We start from the raw sequence: 17,659 nt of genomic DNA, 5'->3' as shown, positions 1-17,659 counted from the left end.
GGTAGGTACCCCAGTGTTGCAATCATGCCAACATAGTTGTGAAGTATCACTCCAAAACATGAATGCCAGTTGGTGTGCATAGTAACAATAGTATACCTGGGAGTCTAAAACGCTGATGGAACTGATATTCGGGTGACACTCAATTCAAGTGGACCCAATTTCGGCAAAGTCCGGACGGTCTGCGACAGCCAAACCCTCTGCTTGCACCTTCACGATGGTGGGACTGTTAGATATACTGGGTATAACCTCCATGCACAAGCACACTGTGGATGACTACCCAGGTATGAACCAACGTAAGCAGGGGTCGACATGTGGCACGCACACCACATGGAGGAATGCCGCCCCTCTGTGTTACCAGGCAATACTAAATGGTAGATGACCCTCATCAACCAGTGAAATACCACCACTTTGCTTATTGGAGGCTTGAAGTGGTGGCACCCATGTTTAGTCTCCAAAGCTAAGTTCCGGTCAACCCTTCCCATCTCTTCCATCATGCAGTATGACTGATGACTTTTGAGGTTATAATGAACATCATGGTGAGATCCAATCTTCCTTACATTTCGAGGGTACAGCTCTAAAACGGTGTTCGCAGTCCAGCTGTTAGTTAGTACAGTGGACCGAACATATTGTTAACATATTGTACCGAACATATTGTACATTACCTCTTGTATATTAATGGCCTTCTTCCATTAACTGGAAATACCATCCATAGTTTTGCCGATGATAGCACATTGCATTCCACTTTCCATTTTGAAAAACCTTGCCCTGCTCAATCAGCTTCAACTTCACAAATGGTAATTATATACCCAGATACTTGACATAATGTGGCCTCGACAATGCCCCCCGAATATACACTACTTGAACTCCCTCCAGTCACTATCTGGCAGAGTAGAGGTAGCAAGATTATACACTTCCGGTTCAGTTAGTGTATAATCTTGCTACCTCTACTCTGCCAGATAGTGACTGGAGGGAGTTCAAGTAGTGTATATTCGGGGGGCATTGTCGAGGCCACATTATGTCAAGTATCTGGGTATATAATTACCATGTGTAAGCCATATCCAAAATTTCATTACTTCATACAGCATGGCACTCCCCCACTTTTTCTTACTCTTCAATACACCATGAATTGGCAAATTAATACAGTAATTTTATCTGCGAAAAGATCTAAACCTCCAAAACACTTCCTAGTTCATTTCACAAATATACGTGGTCTCAATTCTAATCTCAACTATGTCCATTTCCACTTGCAGTCTGCCAAAGACCATGTACTTTTTCTGACAGAACCTCAGTTATCGGTTAATTCAACTACTGCTCATCTTAGCTGCCCAAATTATTCACTGTACGATTCCTTTCGCCTCAAAGGTGGTACTTGTGCATACGTCCATTCCGATATTCCCTGTCAGAGAATTGGTTATTTGGAATCTCCTCTCTTCGATCTTCTCTGGATTAAAATCTCTCTACCTAATTGTATCAAATTCATCTGTTGTCTCTCTACAGTTCTCCCAACTTCACTAATCACTTGGAGCTCTTTGACTTCCTCTCTTTGTAACTTGACTTTCTCCAGTCCAACTTTCCTAACAGCGAGGTAATTTTCCTTGGTAATTTTAATGTTCACAACCCCAGTTGTCTTCAGTTTTCTCATCACACCGACCCAGCGGGTCGAGATGCTGAGGCTTTTGTAATTACTAATGACCTTGCACAGATTGCTCATTTACCTACAAGAATACCAGACAATCCTAACCATACAGCCAACACGCTTGATCTTTTTCTCAGAAACAACCCTTCTAAGTACACGGTCGAAGTGAGTGACCCTTTAGGTACCTCAGATCACAACTTGGTGATTGTCTCTTCACCAATGGGGCCTTTATCGCACAGCTATTCCCAACCTCGTATTGTTTGGCATTACAAGAATGCAAAATGGGATGACCTGCAAGATTTCTTTTCTTCTTTTCCTTGGTCAGACTACTGTTTCACAACTTCTGATGTCAGGTTTGCTTAGATCGTGTCAGTGAAATTATTCTTGTAGGAATGGAATCCTTTATTCCACACTCCACTTTAAAATTTACCTACCATTTTTCTTCCAAATCATGTATTAATGATCTTGGTAAAACACCTCCCACCATTTCCAACACGCTCCTTTCAATGCCTCCTGCAGTCTTCAGTCAAAAGGATGTCAGAAAGATTTTGACGAATCTCGATGCTAAGAAAGCTCCAGGTCCTGATGGTATTTCTCCACTTGTTCTCAAAACCTGTGCTCCTGAACTTACTCCTTTGTTCTTTGCTGCCTTTTTTCACTTTCTTATTCCAAGGGTCTTTTTCCTTCTGCTTGGAAATTTGCTCATATCCAGCCAGTTCCTAAAAAGGATGACAAGTCCCTCCCATTGCAATTACTTCTACTCTTTCTAAAGTAATGGAGAAATCAATTAACCGCCAACCCTTAAACTACATAGAAACCTTCTGTCTGATCAACGATCACCAGGATGGATTCCATCAGTGTCGATCCACTGGTGATATTCTAGCTTATGTTACCCATTTATGGACAAATTCAATGGAAAAGTTTGGTGAGACATAAGCAGTTGCTCTTGACATCTCAAAGGCTTTCGATCATGTTTGGCATAAAGGTCTTCTAAACAAGCTTCCATTTTATGGTTTGCCAACTGTTTTTTGTAACTGGTTATCCAGTTTTCTCTCTGATCGCTCAGTGAGAGTGATGGTAGATGGCTCTCTGTCTTCTAACTTCTCCACTAATGCTGGTGTCCCCCAAGGTCCGGTTCTTTCCCCCACTCTTTTCCTCTTGTATATTAATGGCCTTCTTCCATTAACTGGAAATACCATCCATAGTTTTGCCGATGATAGCACATTGCATTCCACTTTCCATTTTGAAAAACCTTGCCCTGCTCAATCAGCTTCAACTTCACAAACATCCGCTACCAATTCCTTAAATGCTGATCTCCAGGTAATTCTCCAGTGGGGCAAAGACAATTTTGATTTCAATCCTTCTAAAACTCAGTCTTGTCTTATATCTCGCAAAAAGGATTCTTCTGCAACCTTATCTTTGGTAACACTCCAATTTCTAGGAAAAATTATATTTCTCTTTTGGGGATTACCCTGACTTCTAATCTCTCTTGGCACAAGCACATTACAAATATCGCTTCCTCTGCATCTAAAAAACTTGGTTTTCTCTTTCACTCTTGGCATTGCTTTACCTCCAAACAGCTGTTCACTCTGTACAAATCGCAAATCCGCCCTACCACGGAATATTGTTCCCACATCTGTGGTGGTGCCCCCAAAACTTCTCTCAGGCTTCTAGATTCCATTCAGAAGAGGGTAGTTAGGTTAATTAATGACTCCTCTCTAACAGTCTCTCCACTCTCTGTCTCATAGACGTACTGTTTCTGCTGCATGCCTTTTCTACAGATACTTCCATGGGCACTGTTCTTCTGAATTGGCTTCTATAATTCCCACACTCTCTTTCAAAACAGTCCAAACACGTGCCACCAATATCCATTTACTGTCCAACTTCAGACTCACAGAACCAACTTTTCATCTTCCTCGTTTATTCATTCAACTGCCGTTTTCTGGAACAACCTTCCTTCATACGTATTTCCTGAAAATTACAGTCTACAGAAGTTCAAGTCTAATGTCAACAAATATCTTCTTTCGTCTTCTCAACCTCCAACCCAAGCACGGTACTAAGTACTATTGATTCTAATACCTCTCCTGTTTGGCATTTTAATAAAAAAATAAAAATAAAAATAAATACTAAAAAGAATAAATACACAGGTGTAATAGGCTACGGATTTGAAATTCATTATAAGAATATCAGTGATATATCACCATATTTTTCCGTAGTAGTAAAAAACTACAGAAGTTGTGTAAATGGCACTGATTTAATTGTATCGCCAGTGAATGAGTAGGTGCTGGGGTGATACAAGCAAACAGCTGAGACAACAATCATGGGAAATGTTTCCTTGCCTGAATATTACATAGAAATCATAGTAGCCATTAGTTGTGTGTGGGGGGGGGGGTAATGAAATAGAATTATTTCTTCTGGGGTGGCCCTTATATTACTTGCAAACATCTATAATATTTATATAAAAAATAATCAAGTAGTGCTTGATACATACCCGAAACTGCTGTTTAATAACAGGCATATCTGCATAAAGCAGAGGACTGCCTTTGTGAATGCATTCTCGAAGTGCAATTCTTATCATGGTAAGACAGAAATGGTAAGCCTCTGCTGCTAATTAATTTTTAAATATATATTTCTGCATTTAAAATGAATGAATCCTCCTCCATAAATTCCACTCTTCATGATCCCATTTTAGTTATCAAGCTGCAAAAAGAAATAGTACCATTATTAACAATAAAACCTGAAGGTGTAATATCTTATCTAATGTTTATTTACTAACATAATCATTAAAATGATGGCACACTTGCCAAAGATAGCACTTTGAAATTTTTGGTGCATTGTCTACTCCATCTGTAGCAACGAGTTACCATGTATTGCACTACTTCAAATAAGTAACGCTTTTCCAATGAAGAAGACTATTGTTACTTTTATAAGAAACCTTATGGTAACTTAGTTCATATGGTTCGGTCATGAATATGTTTGTACAGGTGCACTTACACACTGATATGCATGTTTTGCAGGCTGAGAACCTGTAACTCATTGGAGAAACTTATTCCATCTTCCTGAGCTCAGTTAAGTACAGCCCCAATTGGAGAAGACTTTAAGAATTTCTCCAGTACAATAGGATTTGAACCCAGACCTTTCCAAATCAGAGGCCTCTTACCACAAATTACCTTTAATGGCACCATAATTTCGATTAATCATCCTCACAGGCCCCCACCAGAAATTTGTCATAATCAAAAACTTCCACAAATCCCATGTACACACATTTTTACAAAACAATGCAGGTAGTTGCCTAACACAAATCCTGATTTCATCAACTCACAACATTAGAGTAAACCTGTCAACCTTGAAAAGTTGCCCACTTTTTTTTTAATAAATTTCTTTTTTTCCTTTTTTTTAAATTTCACTTCCTAGTTTGAAATGTGAATAAATCAAAATCTAGTACAACACTGGTATAAATAACAAGCAATAAGAAGTTATAGCATACTAGTTTTAAAAGTAAGAAATCTATTGAGGCCTGATGTAGCTAAGTGCAAAGAGTGCAGCAATGCACATGCTTGAGTGGACTATGGTTCAAGACCACAGGATTGCAAATACATTGATGACTGTATTCATTGTCAAAATTGTACTCTCTGGCTTAATGGTTGCTTTTGAGTACAACCAAGAGTTTTTTTTTTTTTTTTTACTGTTTTTAGCAGCAATTTCATAATTGTGAAAATAAAGATATTTATATTTATGCAAAATTGTGAATGATTCATTTCTTTTCATAATGAGCCAGTGTTGGTGCACAATATGTATGAAAGCAAATCACCTCAGCTGTTCACAGCTCAATAAAGTGACTCCAATATACCAACCATCTAAATGTTACACACAACCATAAATAGCAGTTACTTTCAAATAAACAGCCACTCCCAAAATAGTGCATACTGCCATTCAATTTAAAGTTTCACTGCTCTAACAGCTGTTTCAGTGGTATTAAAGGGAATTATGGATTACAGATCATTTAGTTAGGTGGCTGACTGGGACCTTTCCTTCCTGGAACATTCACTAATTTTTTGATATAATGTGCCAGTTCACATCGTTTGTCATATACTGGCTGTGTAATTATCTGCCATGGAGTTGAATTGATATTCTGGTGCCACTTTTCAAGAGACTCATGTAAAGTTTGTATAAAAAAATAAATAAATTTTCTGTTCATACTCCAGAACACATTCAGAGGAGTTCACAGGATACAGAAAATACGAGGAAAAGCAACGTATTTAGCAGTTACAGGCTTGAACTCTGGTCACTCAAAGCAAGTGTATTTATGCACTCTCACGGCTGACACCTCATCTATGGCAACCTGCTATTGGTTAACACACTTCTGATTGTGGCTCAATATACTGAACCCCCACCCGCCACTTTCCTCTGTGTAACTGGTCACTTAACATTTTCTCTCTCTCTCTCTCAATCAAAAACAGTAGTGGTCCAAGAACAGATCCTTGGGAGACCCCACACTGACATAACACTAATCTGCAAAAGAAAGGCATTTGACTCAGTCTCCTGAGAGACTGAGTCAAGTGCCTTACTAAAATCCAAATAAACATGCCAAAATTGTTCCCTAGATCCATGAGTAATTGTGTCAAAATAGCTTACCTGGTTAATTAAGCATGATTTTCCCTTACAGGCTTTTCCCTTAACAAAAGTTGTTGTGTGCTTCAGAAAACAACTTTATCTAAATGTACCTCGATTGCATTCTTAATCACTGCCCCCAAGATTTTTCCTACCAATGAAGTTTGTTTGTTTGTTATTTGGTTTTTAGGAGCATTAGCAACTAAGGCCATATTGCTCCGGGGATATGCGGTGGTCATTCCCTGACCTTTCCGCATCCTCCGTATTTGGTGGTCATGGGCTCGAACCCCAGTCTGATCAAGAAGCATGTGCTACACACTGCTGCTCTTGCCCACCTGGCTACGGAGGCGCCCCCATACCAATGAAGTAAGACTAACCAGTCTATAATTACAGACATTACTCTTAGAACTGGCTTTATGTATTGGCAATATGTTGGCACTTCTCCAAACTAAAGGAATCTCTTCAGAGTCCAATAATACCTCATGATTAATCTTAATGGCTCAATGCACTTTCTGGCTGGCCTCCTCAAAATTAGTGGGTATATTCCATGAGCCCCAGAATCTTCATTTGCCTTTAGGCTCAAAGATTTTTCTAACGAATAATCTTCTTAAATTTTGATATAACTAATTTCCTGCTTTTTTGCTTCACTTATACAGGCTCTCCTCACCATGAAGGGTCTTCCATTAGTAGAGAATGATGTAAAGTACTTATTCAGTTCATCAGCAGCATCAGCTGAGTTTTCTAAGACTTTCCCAGACCCAGTACACAAGGGTTCAATATGATTTGTTTTCTTCTTTATATTCGCATACATACAAAACTACTTGTTCCCACTCTTTACTCAATTAGGTGGGTGCTATCTCATACTAGGCCTTGGTTGCCTTAATCTATTCTGTGGTACTATTACAGAGCAATTTGTAGCCTTTGTAGGTATATCTAATAACTAATTTTCTCATGCCATCTTTTGCTGCTCAATTAGACTGGTCAGCTCTATATTCATCCACCCATCTCAGCATCCTCCTCATACTATATTTCCTTAATAGTATATATGCATTCATGGCTTTTGTGATGTATTTTGTTCTTAAGCTGTCAACAGCCCTTTTCTGATATTAAAACCCATGCCTTTATCTTTAACTATTGCAACATTTTTCATCATCTTCCAACTAATGACTGTGATCACTACAGTACTAGTGGTCCCAATACTATAAGTCCTGTGATGTCATCTGACTCTCAATAACATGCTATAAAAATAATAATCATCTACTTTATTTAAAAATTTGTTCTCCATGGTGAATTTGCCTCCCATTTATTCGAATCCGTTAGAGGTAAATTGAAATCGCCCATAAGATATTCACATTTGCTTGTCTATTCCACTTACATTTAGATACTCTCATCATAATCTTCACAATCCTCTGGTCTGTAGATTACTCCCAATCGCATTATACCTTTGCTTCTAACACTACACAAATTGTATGCTGACAGACGCAACTCATTACTCAGTAAAGGCTCTTTTTTGCACTCAAGTTGTGTTTGAGAAGGCGTATGACACTACCCCATCTATCTTCCCTATCTTTCTAAATACGTTACACATACCATGGTGAAACTCATCATCCTCAATTTTTGGGTTACACTATGTTTTCCATTGATCCTATTATGTCAGCATTAGTTGTACTAACCAAGAGTTTGAATTCACTCATTTCGTAAACACTCCTGACATTACAGTGGACACAGTTAAAACTAAGTATTCTAGTTTTTCACCTTGGCACACCACTTGAAGTTAATTAGGCTTTATCTTCCTGCTCATTTCAAACATTGGCACCTTCAAAAAGTTTTGCCAACATCATCTATTGCAACAACAAACAAGAATTCTTGTGAACTGTGCTAGCATTATTTTTACTCATTTTAGTATTTTCATCAGATAAACATCTATATTACCTTTCTTTTCCTTGAACCCTTAAGATATTACCTTTCCTCTCTTCTAACCAGCAGTTTCCCTGAAGGGTTCAGGGGAACTCTTCAATGATATCCTCAATGATGCTGGCAAATATCATTGATGATATCATTTTTTGCCCGTATCATTAGCATTAGTAGAGGCATTTGATGCAAGAAAGCAAGCTTATGCAGCATCAGCCAAAAAAAAAAAATAAATAAATAAATAAATAAAAAATAACCACTTCCACTTCACCTCTCTGTTCGTTCGAAATACCTGTCCAGCTGAGCCTTAAACTTATTTAGGCTATCAACTTCCACGACAAGGGATGGAAGTCTATTCCAGCAACCAACCACCCGCTGGCTAAAGGCAAATTTCCTCACATCTATCCTACATCTGTCTTTCCTCAATTTGAATTTAAAATTCAAATTGAGTATCATTGAGATGTCCTCAATTATACTAGCAAAAACCCTTGCACCACCTTTGTTCAAGTGAATACTGTCTCTACAAAATAGATTCCTTTTATCTACAAGTTTCACCTTCAGTTAATCTGCTAGAATCATCTTACAACATGTCTGCTCTCTTCAAGTGCCTACAGTAGATGTGCTTAGAATCAGAGAAGAAAAATACATAGTATTGTTATAAATTATCAGGGGATATAGTGTTACAATAAGCATAAGCCAGTCTGGAATCAAGTTACTAGGAGGTTAGGGAAGCTAAATCAGATGATTAATCTTCATATAAGAATACAAAAAATTTGATAGGTATGCACTAGAAGGGATGGATCACATACATTCACTGAATATAAATAGCATTAACTATTGATAATCCTATACAGATTGCTGATAAACTAAATAGATATTTTGAATAAATATGTTCAGACGTGAAGTTTTTAGAAACAGGATTAGCAGAAGTCTAAAATGGATTTCAAGTTAAATAATTTAATAATAACAGAAAGATAGAAGAGAAACTGCTGCAGCTAAAAGTGAACAAAGCACCAGAGGCTAATGGAAGCTGATAACAATAAAAGAAAGTGTAAAAGAGTGGGTTAAACATTAGCATTAATTAATTAGACTTGACAGAAGGGAGTACATGATGAGAGCCTTGGCAATCAATTCAGCTCTGGAGAGACAGTACAGGGCTCATGGGGTTGAATTTTTCTCAGTGAGGTCTGTGCTTGTTAAGAATAAAGACTGTTTTTACAGGGATGGGTTACACTTAAATAGAAGGGGTTTAAGAATATTTGTTGATGCTATCAAGGCAGTATTAGGTGGAACCAAAAACTTATAGTTGTGGGAGGGGGAAACAGACTATTACAGTGGACCCTTCTCTTTACAATTGGTTCACTTTATGATGGACTCTACATAATACAATACCGTTCACTAAACCAGAGTTTCTCAAACTTTTTTAGTCACGGAACACTTTTCATCTCACAAAATATTCACGGAACACAAGTTTGGCGAGAGCCTAAGAACTGTTACTAATATATTATTATTACATATGACGCACTGTGCACCAGGTGCATCTTTATTTCCAACACATGTAAAGTCGAAATTGGAATAACTCTCCTTACAGTTTTGTTTTGGTCTTTTATTAGTTGGTTCCTGTTTTTTCACTTCGAATTTCTGGGGAACAAAAGGCTGCGATTCTTCATCCTCACTTTGAAGTGTGACAATATTGTGTTCGTTTTCATCGACCACAGTTGCACTACTAGGAGTACTTGCTTCTCGTTTTAAAGTTCCTTTTTTCAACCATAAATCCATGGTCACATATTTTAATAATAATATTTCGAAATACTGATAATTATCCAAAAATATTATAGAAGGAAGTGAGTTTAGTTATGATATCGGTTCGCTTACCTCTTCTCCTTCAACCCGTGTACTCCAGGCCAGTAGTAAGATACAGTACTACTCTGTGCTCCAGGCTAAATCATATACGAAATGGCACACTAGATCGCCCAATTGCAACTTTTTCGTAGGTGTCATTGCCTCTACGCATACTTGTCTATGCATAGCCCGCCAAAATTAAGTGTTCTGTGTATTTGATTAGAGTATACAGGTATATTAACCGAAAAAAAATTATGTTAAATATTATAATGATACAAAAGTGGTGTACGCTATAAATATGCAAAATTTATTTATTATTATTTTTTTAATTTTAATTACGATTTTTTGCAGAAGACTTGTTCACATCTCGAGGAACACAGTTTGAGAAACCCTTCGCCGGTCATTGAGCGTCACATTTGTGAATTGGGTAAATATTTAGTTGATGGTGCACCCTTCAAAATGGCGGCGAAGAAAACAGGGGGGAAAGCAGTGATTGACGGATTGTGACTCCGTCCACTCACTGCGTTCCCGCTAGTCTCCTCGGCAGACGGATGTCAAGTGACACGCAGATGGCACGTGGCAAAGCAACAAATACGGCGGCTGAAAACAGGATAAATTCAATAATTTTAAAAGTTCAAGTTACAAAAATACACGTTTTTCGTGTATTTTTGTAACTTGAACTTTTAAAACAAGTAATATAAAAAAAAATTTTTTAAAGTCAATTCCTACTTAGGTCAACAAAGAAAAATTTTATTTTAGTTACTTTTTATTAAATAATTACAATTAATATAAATATGTATATACATATGACAGAATCACAATATTAAGTGGCAAAATAGAAAGCGAATTTCCTTGCAATTTTCCATTTTCCTTTCTATATATGGTGTTGGAATTTTTATTCACATGTTTCATTTTCCATTTTTTTCCCTCCTTGACTCAGACTAGAACCCAGAATGAAAAAAGAATCTGAAAAAGAAATTTTTTTCCAGCGATCTACACGCTTCGCCACTGACGGTATTTATTTTTTATTTATTTTTTTCAAAATGGCGGCGAGGAGAGGGGGGGAAGCAATGATTGACGGATTGTGACTCCGTCACAATCCGTCAATCATTGCTTCACTGTGGGATTGACTGTTCACTGTGGGATTGACTTCCTCTACACTGTGGGATTGACGGATTGTGACGGAGTCACAATCCGTCAATCCCACAGTGAAGAGGAAGAATTTTAATCCCACAGTGTAGAGGAAGATGTAACTCGGGGTGCCAGCAGAGAGAGAGTAAGAAAAAAAAAAAATGGGAGAGTGGTTATCTATCCTGCACAGAGTGAGAAAGTAGAAAAGGTGAGCCAAGGCTGCTCCTAGTTCCAGGACCCGGAAACAGTGCAAAACGCAGGTTAGAGGGAAAAAAAAATTAAGCTTAAGTAAATCGAAAAAAAATAATAATAATAAATAAAAATAATTAAAGAATAAATAAATAATTTTAATCCCACACCCTGGCTACATTGAAGAGGAAGATGTAAGTCGGGTGCCAGCAGAGAGAGAATGAAAAGAAAAAAAAAAATGGGAGAGTGGTTATCTATCTTGCACAGAGTGAGAAAGAAGAAAAGGGAGCCAAGGCTGCTCCTAGTTCCAGGGTAGGACCCGGAAACAGTGCAGAACGGAGGTTAGAAAAAAACAAAAAAAAAAAAGAACATCAGTAGAAGGAGTGACTTTCAGTTGGCAGTGGAATTGTTCACTATGTTTTTAAAGATTAAAACGAAAGAAGAAACAAAATAAAATGAAAATAAAGAATTAAGTAACTTCAAATTAAATTGTCAAGCATCGGACTGTTGGAAATCGTTGAAATTTCACCCGACCGATGAGGTGAGTGGTTTTTCTTCGTCTTAGTTCGTTGTTAATGCTCGCGAAATAATGTTTTATTTTTAAATTTTGTTGATTTGCCGTTCCTTTTCTTTCGCGAAATTTCCTTTTAAATTGCCTTCTCCCCTTTTCAGCTATATCCGACTTATTCAAATGTCACGTGACATTTTTGTAACTTGAACTTTTAAATTTATTGGGTTTACCTTAGCGTGCCTCGTGTTTCAAGTGCAGTTAGGTACATGGCTCTGGGATGACACAGCTGGCACGCAGTGCGTGCCACCCATGCCGGCTGTTTCCGTGTGTTAAGGAGATCATGTGACAATGGGCGGAGTCAACACGCGTCAATCACGGCATTTTTCGCCGCCATTTTGAAAGGGGTACCCGTTTCTGAATCTCTGCCGGCTGATTCTATTGATTATTAGGTATTATGAGATTATATCCAGAAAACATAACAAATAATAAACATAAGTTGCGGCACATTTACAATCCGACAATCTAAGGAGCATTAGCAGCGCCCTCCTCTGTTCGGGAGGCAACTGGAGGAAGTAATACTCTTGATCTGATTATCAGTAGTGATTCTTCATGCATTAAGAATCTGCAAATAACGGAACTACTAGGTGGCTGTGATCACAGTGTGCTGAAGTCGGAGTTCCTCAAATAGGTAACTACCATCAGGGATAAAGGGAGGGGTTTTTTGCTTTCGTAAAGGCGACTACGATGGTCTGAGACAGTATTTAAATTCTATACAGTGGGACCAACTGATGATGTTACCAACGGCAAATTCAAAATGGGTAGCATTTAAAGAATTTATCTTGGAAGCTACTAGGCTTTATATACAAACTAAGAAATATTGTTCAAGATTTAGGAAACCTTGAACAATATTTCAAGAAAAATATTTCAGAGAACAAAAATGCATGGGATACATATAAATTAATTGGTGATATGGGAGCCTATGATAGATATGATGTGGTCTGTAACCACGTCAGAAAGGAGATTAGGCAGGCAAAGGCAGATTATGATATCTCCTTGTCAAAGGATGCAAAGAAAAACAGCAGAGTTCTTTACCTATGTAAACTCTAGAAGGAAAGGGATGAATCAGATTGGTCCCCTGGATATTGATGGTTCAACTGTTGATGATCCTGCTCAGGTGGCTAACATACTAAAGAGTGTTTTTCATCTACATTCACACATGAGGAGTCATTGAGGAAGGGGAATGCCAGAGGTGAAATAACTCTGGCACGTGGTAGATGACTTTCATCAACCCGTGAAATACCACCACTTTGCTTATTGGAGGCTTGAAGTGGTGAGACCCATGTTTAGTCTCTAGAGCAAAGTTTCCGGCATCCCCCTCCCCCCATACTTCTCCTTCAACCCATGTACGGTACTAAGTACTATAGGTTTTGATACCTTTCGTGTTTGGGGTTTTCATAAAAAAAAAAAAAAAAATATGGTTTTGTAATAACTGAGATGAAAGTGGAGAAGAAATTGTTGAGGATAAACATAAAAAAGGCACCCAGCTTGGATGGGATCTATCCAGTTATATTAAAGGGAGCAGCAACGGAAGAAAGTAAACCCTTATCCGTAATTATGAGAGCTTCTTTGGACTCAGGCGAGGTGCCCATAGACTAGAGATGTGCAAATGTGACCGTTTGGACCCCCCTTGCTCACACTTTGCCACGAGGAGGAAGGTCAGGCAGCCAGTAGAAGTTTATATTATTAGTATTCTGGCAAGCCCTGCCATTTAGTTTTCCGAAGATTTCGGTAGTTAGAGTCTATAAAAAAATGAATGTTAACGTTAAAACCAAGGTGAAGTTGAGTTTGAACACAAGTGGAATTTAACTGCTTAAATTAGGGGCGTGCACTGTCGGAATAGTTAGAGTATGGGAGACTGGAGGCTGGGGTCTTATCATTAGGAAGGGACACATTATGGAAGAAAGCAAGCTTATATAGAGGATCAGCCAAAAAAAAACGACAACATACACACATCCCCTTCTCATTTCACTCATCCACCCGCTCCAAATGTTTGCCTAGTTCTGCCTTGAATCTGTTTAAGCCATCAACTTTTACAACAACAGATTTTTCCAGCAATCAACAAGCCGCTGGCTAAAGGCAAACTTCCGCAAATCTATACTACAACTGTCTTTCCTCGATTTCAATTTATGCCCTCTCAGGCGATTATTCTGAGGAAGAGGAAGAATCCCATCAGCATTAAGCATACTGAAACCATTGAAGGCTTTATTCACCTCGCAGATCATCTTGCAGGTGCCTTGTCTCTAGACACAGTAATTTGCAAAACTTAAGCCTTTCTTCGTAAGAGAAACCCTTTGTTCCATTCACTAATCTTGTTGCCCTTCTATGTAGTCGTTCCAACAGCTCTACATCCTTCTTAAAATGAGGCCTGCAGTGCTGTAAATAGTACTCAAGTTGTGGCCTGACCATTGCTTTATATAAGGGGATAATCATCTCCTTATGCCTGCTAGAAAAATTCCTGTATATCATTGACAAGCCACCATGAGCTACCCTTACAAACCGCCTGCACTGCTCAGAAAACTTCATATCTGCCTGCACAGTTTACCCCAGGTCTTTTTCATTCTGCACTGCCCTGAGTGCAGTATTGCCCAGTTGGTACTTCACTCTGGGATTACACTACCCATATGCAGTACTTTGCATTTGTCAATGTTAAACTTTAGTTGCCACCTCTCAGCCCAACTACTAAACTTTTCTAGATCCTGTTGCAGTAGTGTACTGTCATTAGTGTCATTAACAACCCTGCCGACCTTCGTATCGTCTGCAAACTTGAACATTAAGCCTGATATACCATCATCAATATCATTAATGAATACATGACACAACAATGGACCCAACACTGAGCCCTGGGGAACTCCACTAATTACATTAATCCCTGAAGAGCAGTGTCCACTGATTACCACACTCTGTCTTCTCCCACTCAACCATCCCTTTAGCCATAGCGGCAATTTGCCTCCAATGCCACACAGTTCCAATTTGTATAGCAGTCTTTCAGGTGCAACAGTAACAAAAACCTTTCTAAGATCCAAATTTATGATAAAATTTATTATTTGCATCCAGTTTCTTTGCGAGTACATCATAGTATCCAATCAAATTGATCAGGCAAGGCTTTCCCTAACAAAGCCATGCTGTGTCCGAGCTATAAATGAAGTCTTGTTTAGATGATTCTGCTAGGCTTCTAACCAGTGTCTCCATTAATTTCCCTGGAAAAGAAGTTCGACTAACAGGTCTGTAATTACCTGTGTCTCGCTCTGATCCTCCTTTGTGGATGGGGGTCACATTTGCACTTTTCGTCTATGGGTACCACCCCTGAGTCCAAGGAAGCTGTCACAATTATGGCTAAGGTTTTTCTTACTTCCTTTGCTGCGTCCTTTAATATAACTGAATCGATTCCATCCACCCTATGTGCCTTTCTTATGTTTATCTTCAACAATTTCTCTTCCACCTTACTCTCAGTTATTACAAGATTGTTTAGCTTGCTTCCAAAGATAAATACACTTGTGGCATTCCCCTCCCTGAATATCTCCTCATGTGTGAATGTAGATGTAAAATATTCATTTAGTTTGTTAGCTGCCTGAGCAGGATCATCAACATTCAACCATCGATATCAAGTGGACCAATTTAATTAAATCCCTTCCTTCTAGAGTTTACATAAGTAAAGAACTCTTTGCTGTTTTTCTTTGCATCTTTTTCCAAAGATTTCTCCTAATTTGCCTTTGCCTGCCTAACCTCCGTTGTGACTTTGTTACTGACCAGCTTTTATCTATCATAGGCTTGTGTGTCACCTGTTAATTTATTATTATTAGCCATATGGTACAAGGAATCCTGAGGCTAATGCTGCACAAGCCAAAAAAAAAAAAAAAAAAAAATTCCCGAGTTACCCCCTGAGAAAGGGAAAGGGAGAGAGAGAGAGAGAGAGAGAGAGAGAGAGGTACTAAGGAATCACCAAGAAAGAGAAAAATGATGATATCCAACTCAGGACCTTGGCTTTGCCACGCCCATACTCACCAGATGTGAGCTCCCGGGGTTATGTTTCCTTTGAATTTTTCTTCTCTTCCACATGTCTCATTAGTTCATCTGACATCCATTTAGGCCTTAATTTCGAACAGTATTTCTTAGTTGGTATGAAAAGCCTAGTAGCTTCCAAGATTTTTTCTTTGAATGCTTCCCATTTTGAATTTGCAGTTGGTAACATCATCAGTCGGTCCCACTGTATAGAATTTAAATACTGTCTCAGAACACCGTAGTCACCTTTACGAAAGCAAAAACCCTTCCCTGTACACCTGATGGTAGTTACCTCTTTGAGTAAATCCCACTTGAGCACACTGTGATCACTGCCACCTAGTGGTTCCTTTATCTGCAGATTCTTAATGCATGAAGAATCACTACTGATAATCAGATCAAGAGTATTACTCGTTCTAGTTGCCTCCCGAACATGCTGCTGTAAAAACAATCATCCAATAAATGCACAAAAGCCTTGCTAGTGTGTGGGTGACCAACCCACAAATTCCAGTCAATCTCTGGGAAAATAAAATCCCCCATTATATAACACTCTGATTTACTGGCCCACCCTCTTTCTCTGCACAATTGCTCGTTATACTCATCAGATTAATTAGGCCTATAGCACACACCTACTATCAGTTTTTCTGTCGCAATGCTTATGCCACAACAAACAGACTCAACATTGCATTGTTCACCAATGTAAATTGGATGCACTTCCCTAGATTTTATATGTTTCTTAACGAACAGCATATCCCCTGCTCCCTTTCTATCGTTTGTGTGCACATTGTACTCCCGAAATTCCAATTCTGCCCTGCTTATTATTATTTTATTATTATTAGCTATATGGTGCAAGGAAGCCGAAGCTTTTGCTGCACAAGCAAAAAAAAAAAAAAATTTACCCAGAGAGAGAGAGAGAGAGAGAGAAGTAGAAGGGAATCACCAAGAAAGAAAAAAAATGATGATATCCAGCTTAGGACCCTGGGTGTGCCAAGCCCATATTCACCAGATGTGAGCCCCTGGTTATGTCTGTGTGACACCACTTCTCTGATATCCCAACAATATCTGTCTTTGACGTATTGACTAGCACTTCCAGCTCATCAAATTTATTAACTATACCCCTAGCATTGCTGTACACACAAATATACATCAACTGTTTCTAGCCTTCCAGTAGAAAAAGTGGGAAATAAAGGTAGAAATATGGAAACAATAGGGAAGGCGATCCCAGAGAGGACAGTGGGGAAGACCCCGCCAGGAGATAGTTAGAGGAAACAGGCGTTCCTCCATTCCGCACCCAGAGAAGGGGATGCAAAGAGAACTGGGTGAGAGGCCCAGAGAATGGTGAACACTGACGAGAGTAGAGTGTTCATTTCGAAGAATCAATTCCTGTAGGCTATTCATGGGATATGGTCCCAACCATGGTGAATAGTCTAATTTGCTAAGTCGGGTGCTGTCTTGTCATTCGTGGGAAAGGGTCCCACTCAGGATAATTTGTCACACAGGTTTGGTGGTTTCTAGCTGTTGGAGGCGGTTTTAGAGGTCAAATTGTGGCCGGAATAGCACACCGTCACTGCGCCACTGCTGAGATCTCTACTTTGAGCGAAGTAGGTTTGAACCCTCCGAGGGAGAGTCAATGAGAGTCCAATCTGTACCTGCGGTTGAGGAAGAGTTATCATGGATATTCCCAAAAGGCATTGTAATGTTCTTCATTTTCCAGGATGTGGAATTCCTGATCCTTGGGAAGGTAGTGAATTTTCGTTATGAGAAACCTGCGA

At 38.9% G+C, this 17,659-nt stretch overlaps 1 protein-coding gene across 3 annotated transcripts in view; it reads right to left on the bottom strand.

Annotated features, from left to right (window-relative positions):
* Positions 1-10,155, bottom strand: part of mRpL9 (mitochondrial ribosomal protein L9) — a 173,216-nt gene extending 163,061 nt beyond the window's left edge. For 2 of the 3 annotated variants that reach the window (XM_090380433.1, XM_090380443.1), the window contains exons 1-2: positions 10,034-10,155; positions 4,128-4,336 (exon numbers count right to left, since the gene is read on the bottom strand). In XM_090380433.1, the coding sequence (XP_090236559.1) occupies positions 4,128-4,214 (87 nt within the window). In that variant the 5' untranslated portion in view covers positions 4,215-4,336; positions 10,034-10,155. The remainder of the gene's footprint in view (positions 1-4,127; positions 4,337-10,033) is intronic. The other variant, XM_090380436.1, reaches the window with a different exon arrangement.
* Between the last annotated feature and the right edge of the window lie 7,504 nt (positions 10,156-17,659).

The sequence above is a fragment of the Mastigoproctus giganteus genome, chromosome 1 (genome assembly GCF_048544385.1).
Source record: "Mastigoproctus giganteus isolate SK-2022 chromosome 1, ASM4854438v1, whole genome shotgun sequence".
Classification (NCBI taxonomy): domain Eukaryota; kingdom Metazoa; phylum Arthropoda; class Arachnida; order Uropygi; family Thelyphonidae; genus Mastigoproctus; species Mastigoproctus giganteus.
This window is presented reverse-complemented; position numbering and strand designations above follow the sequence as displayed.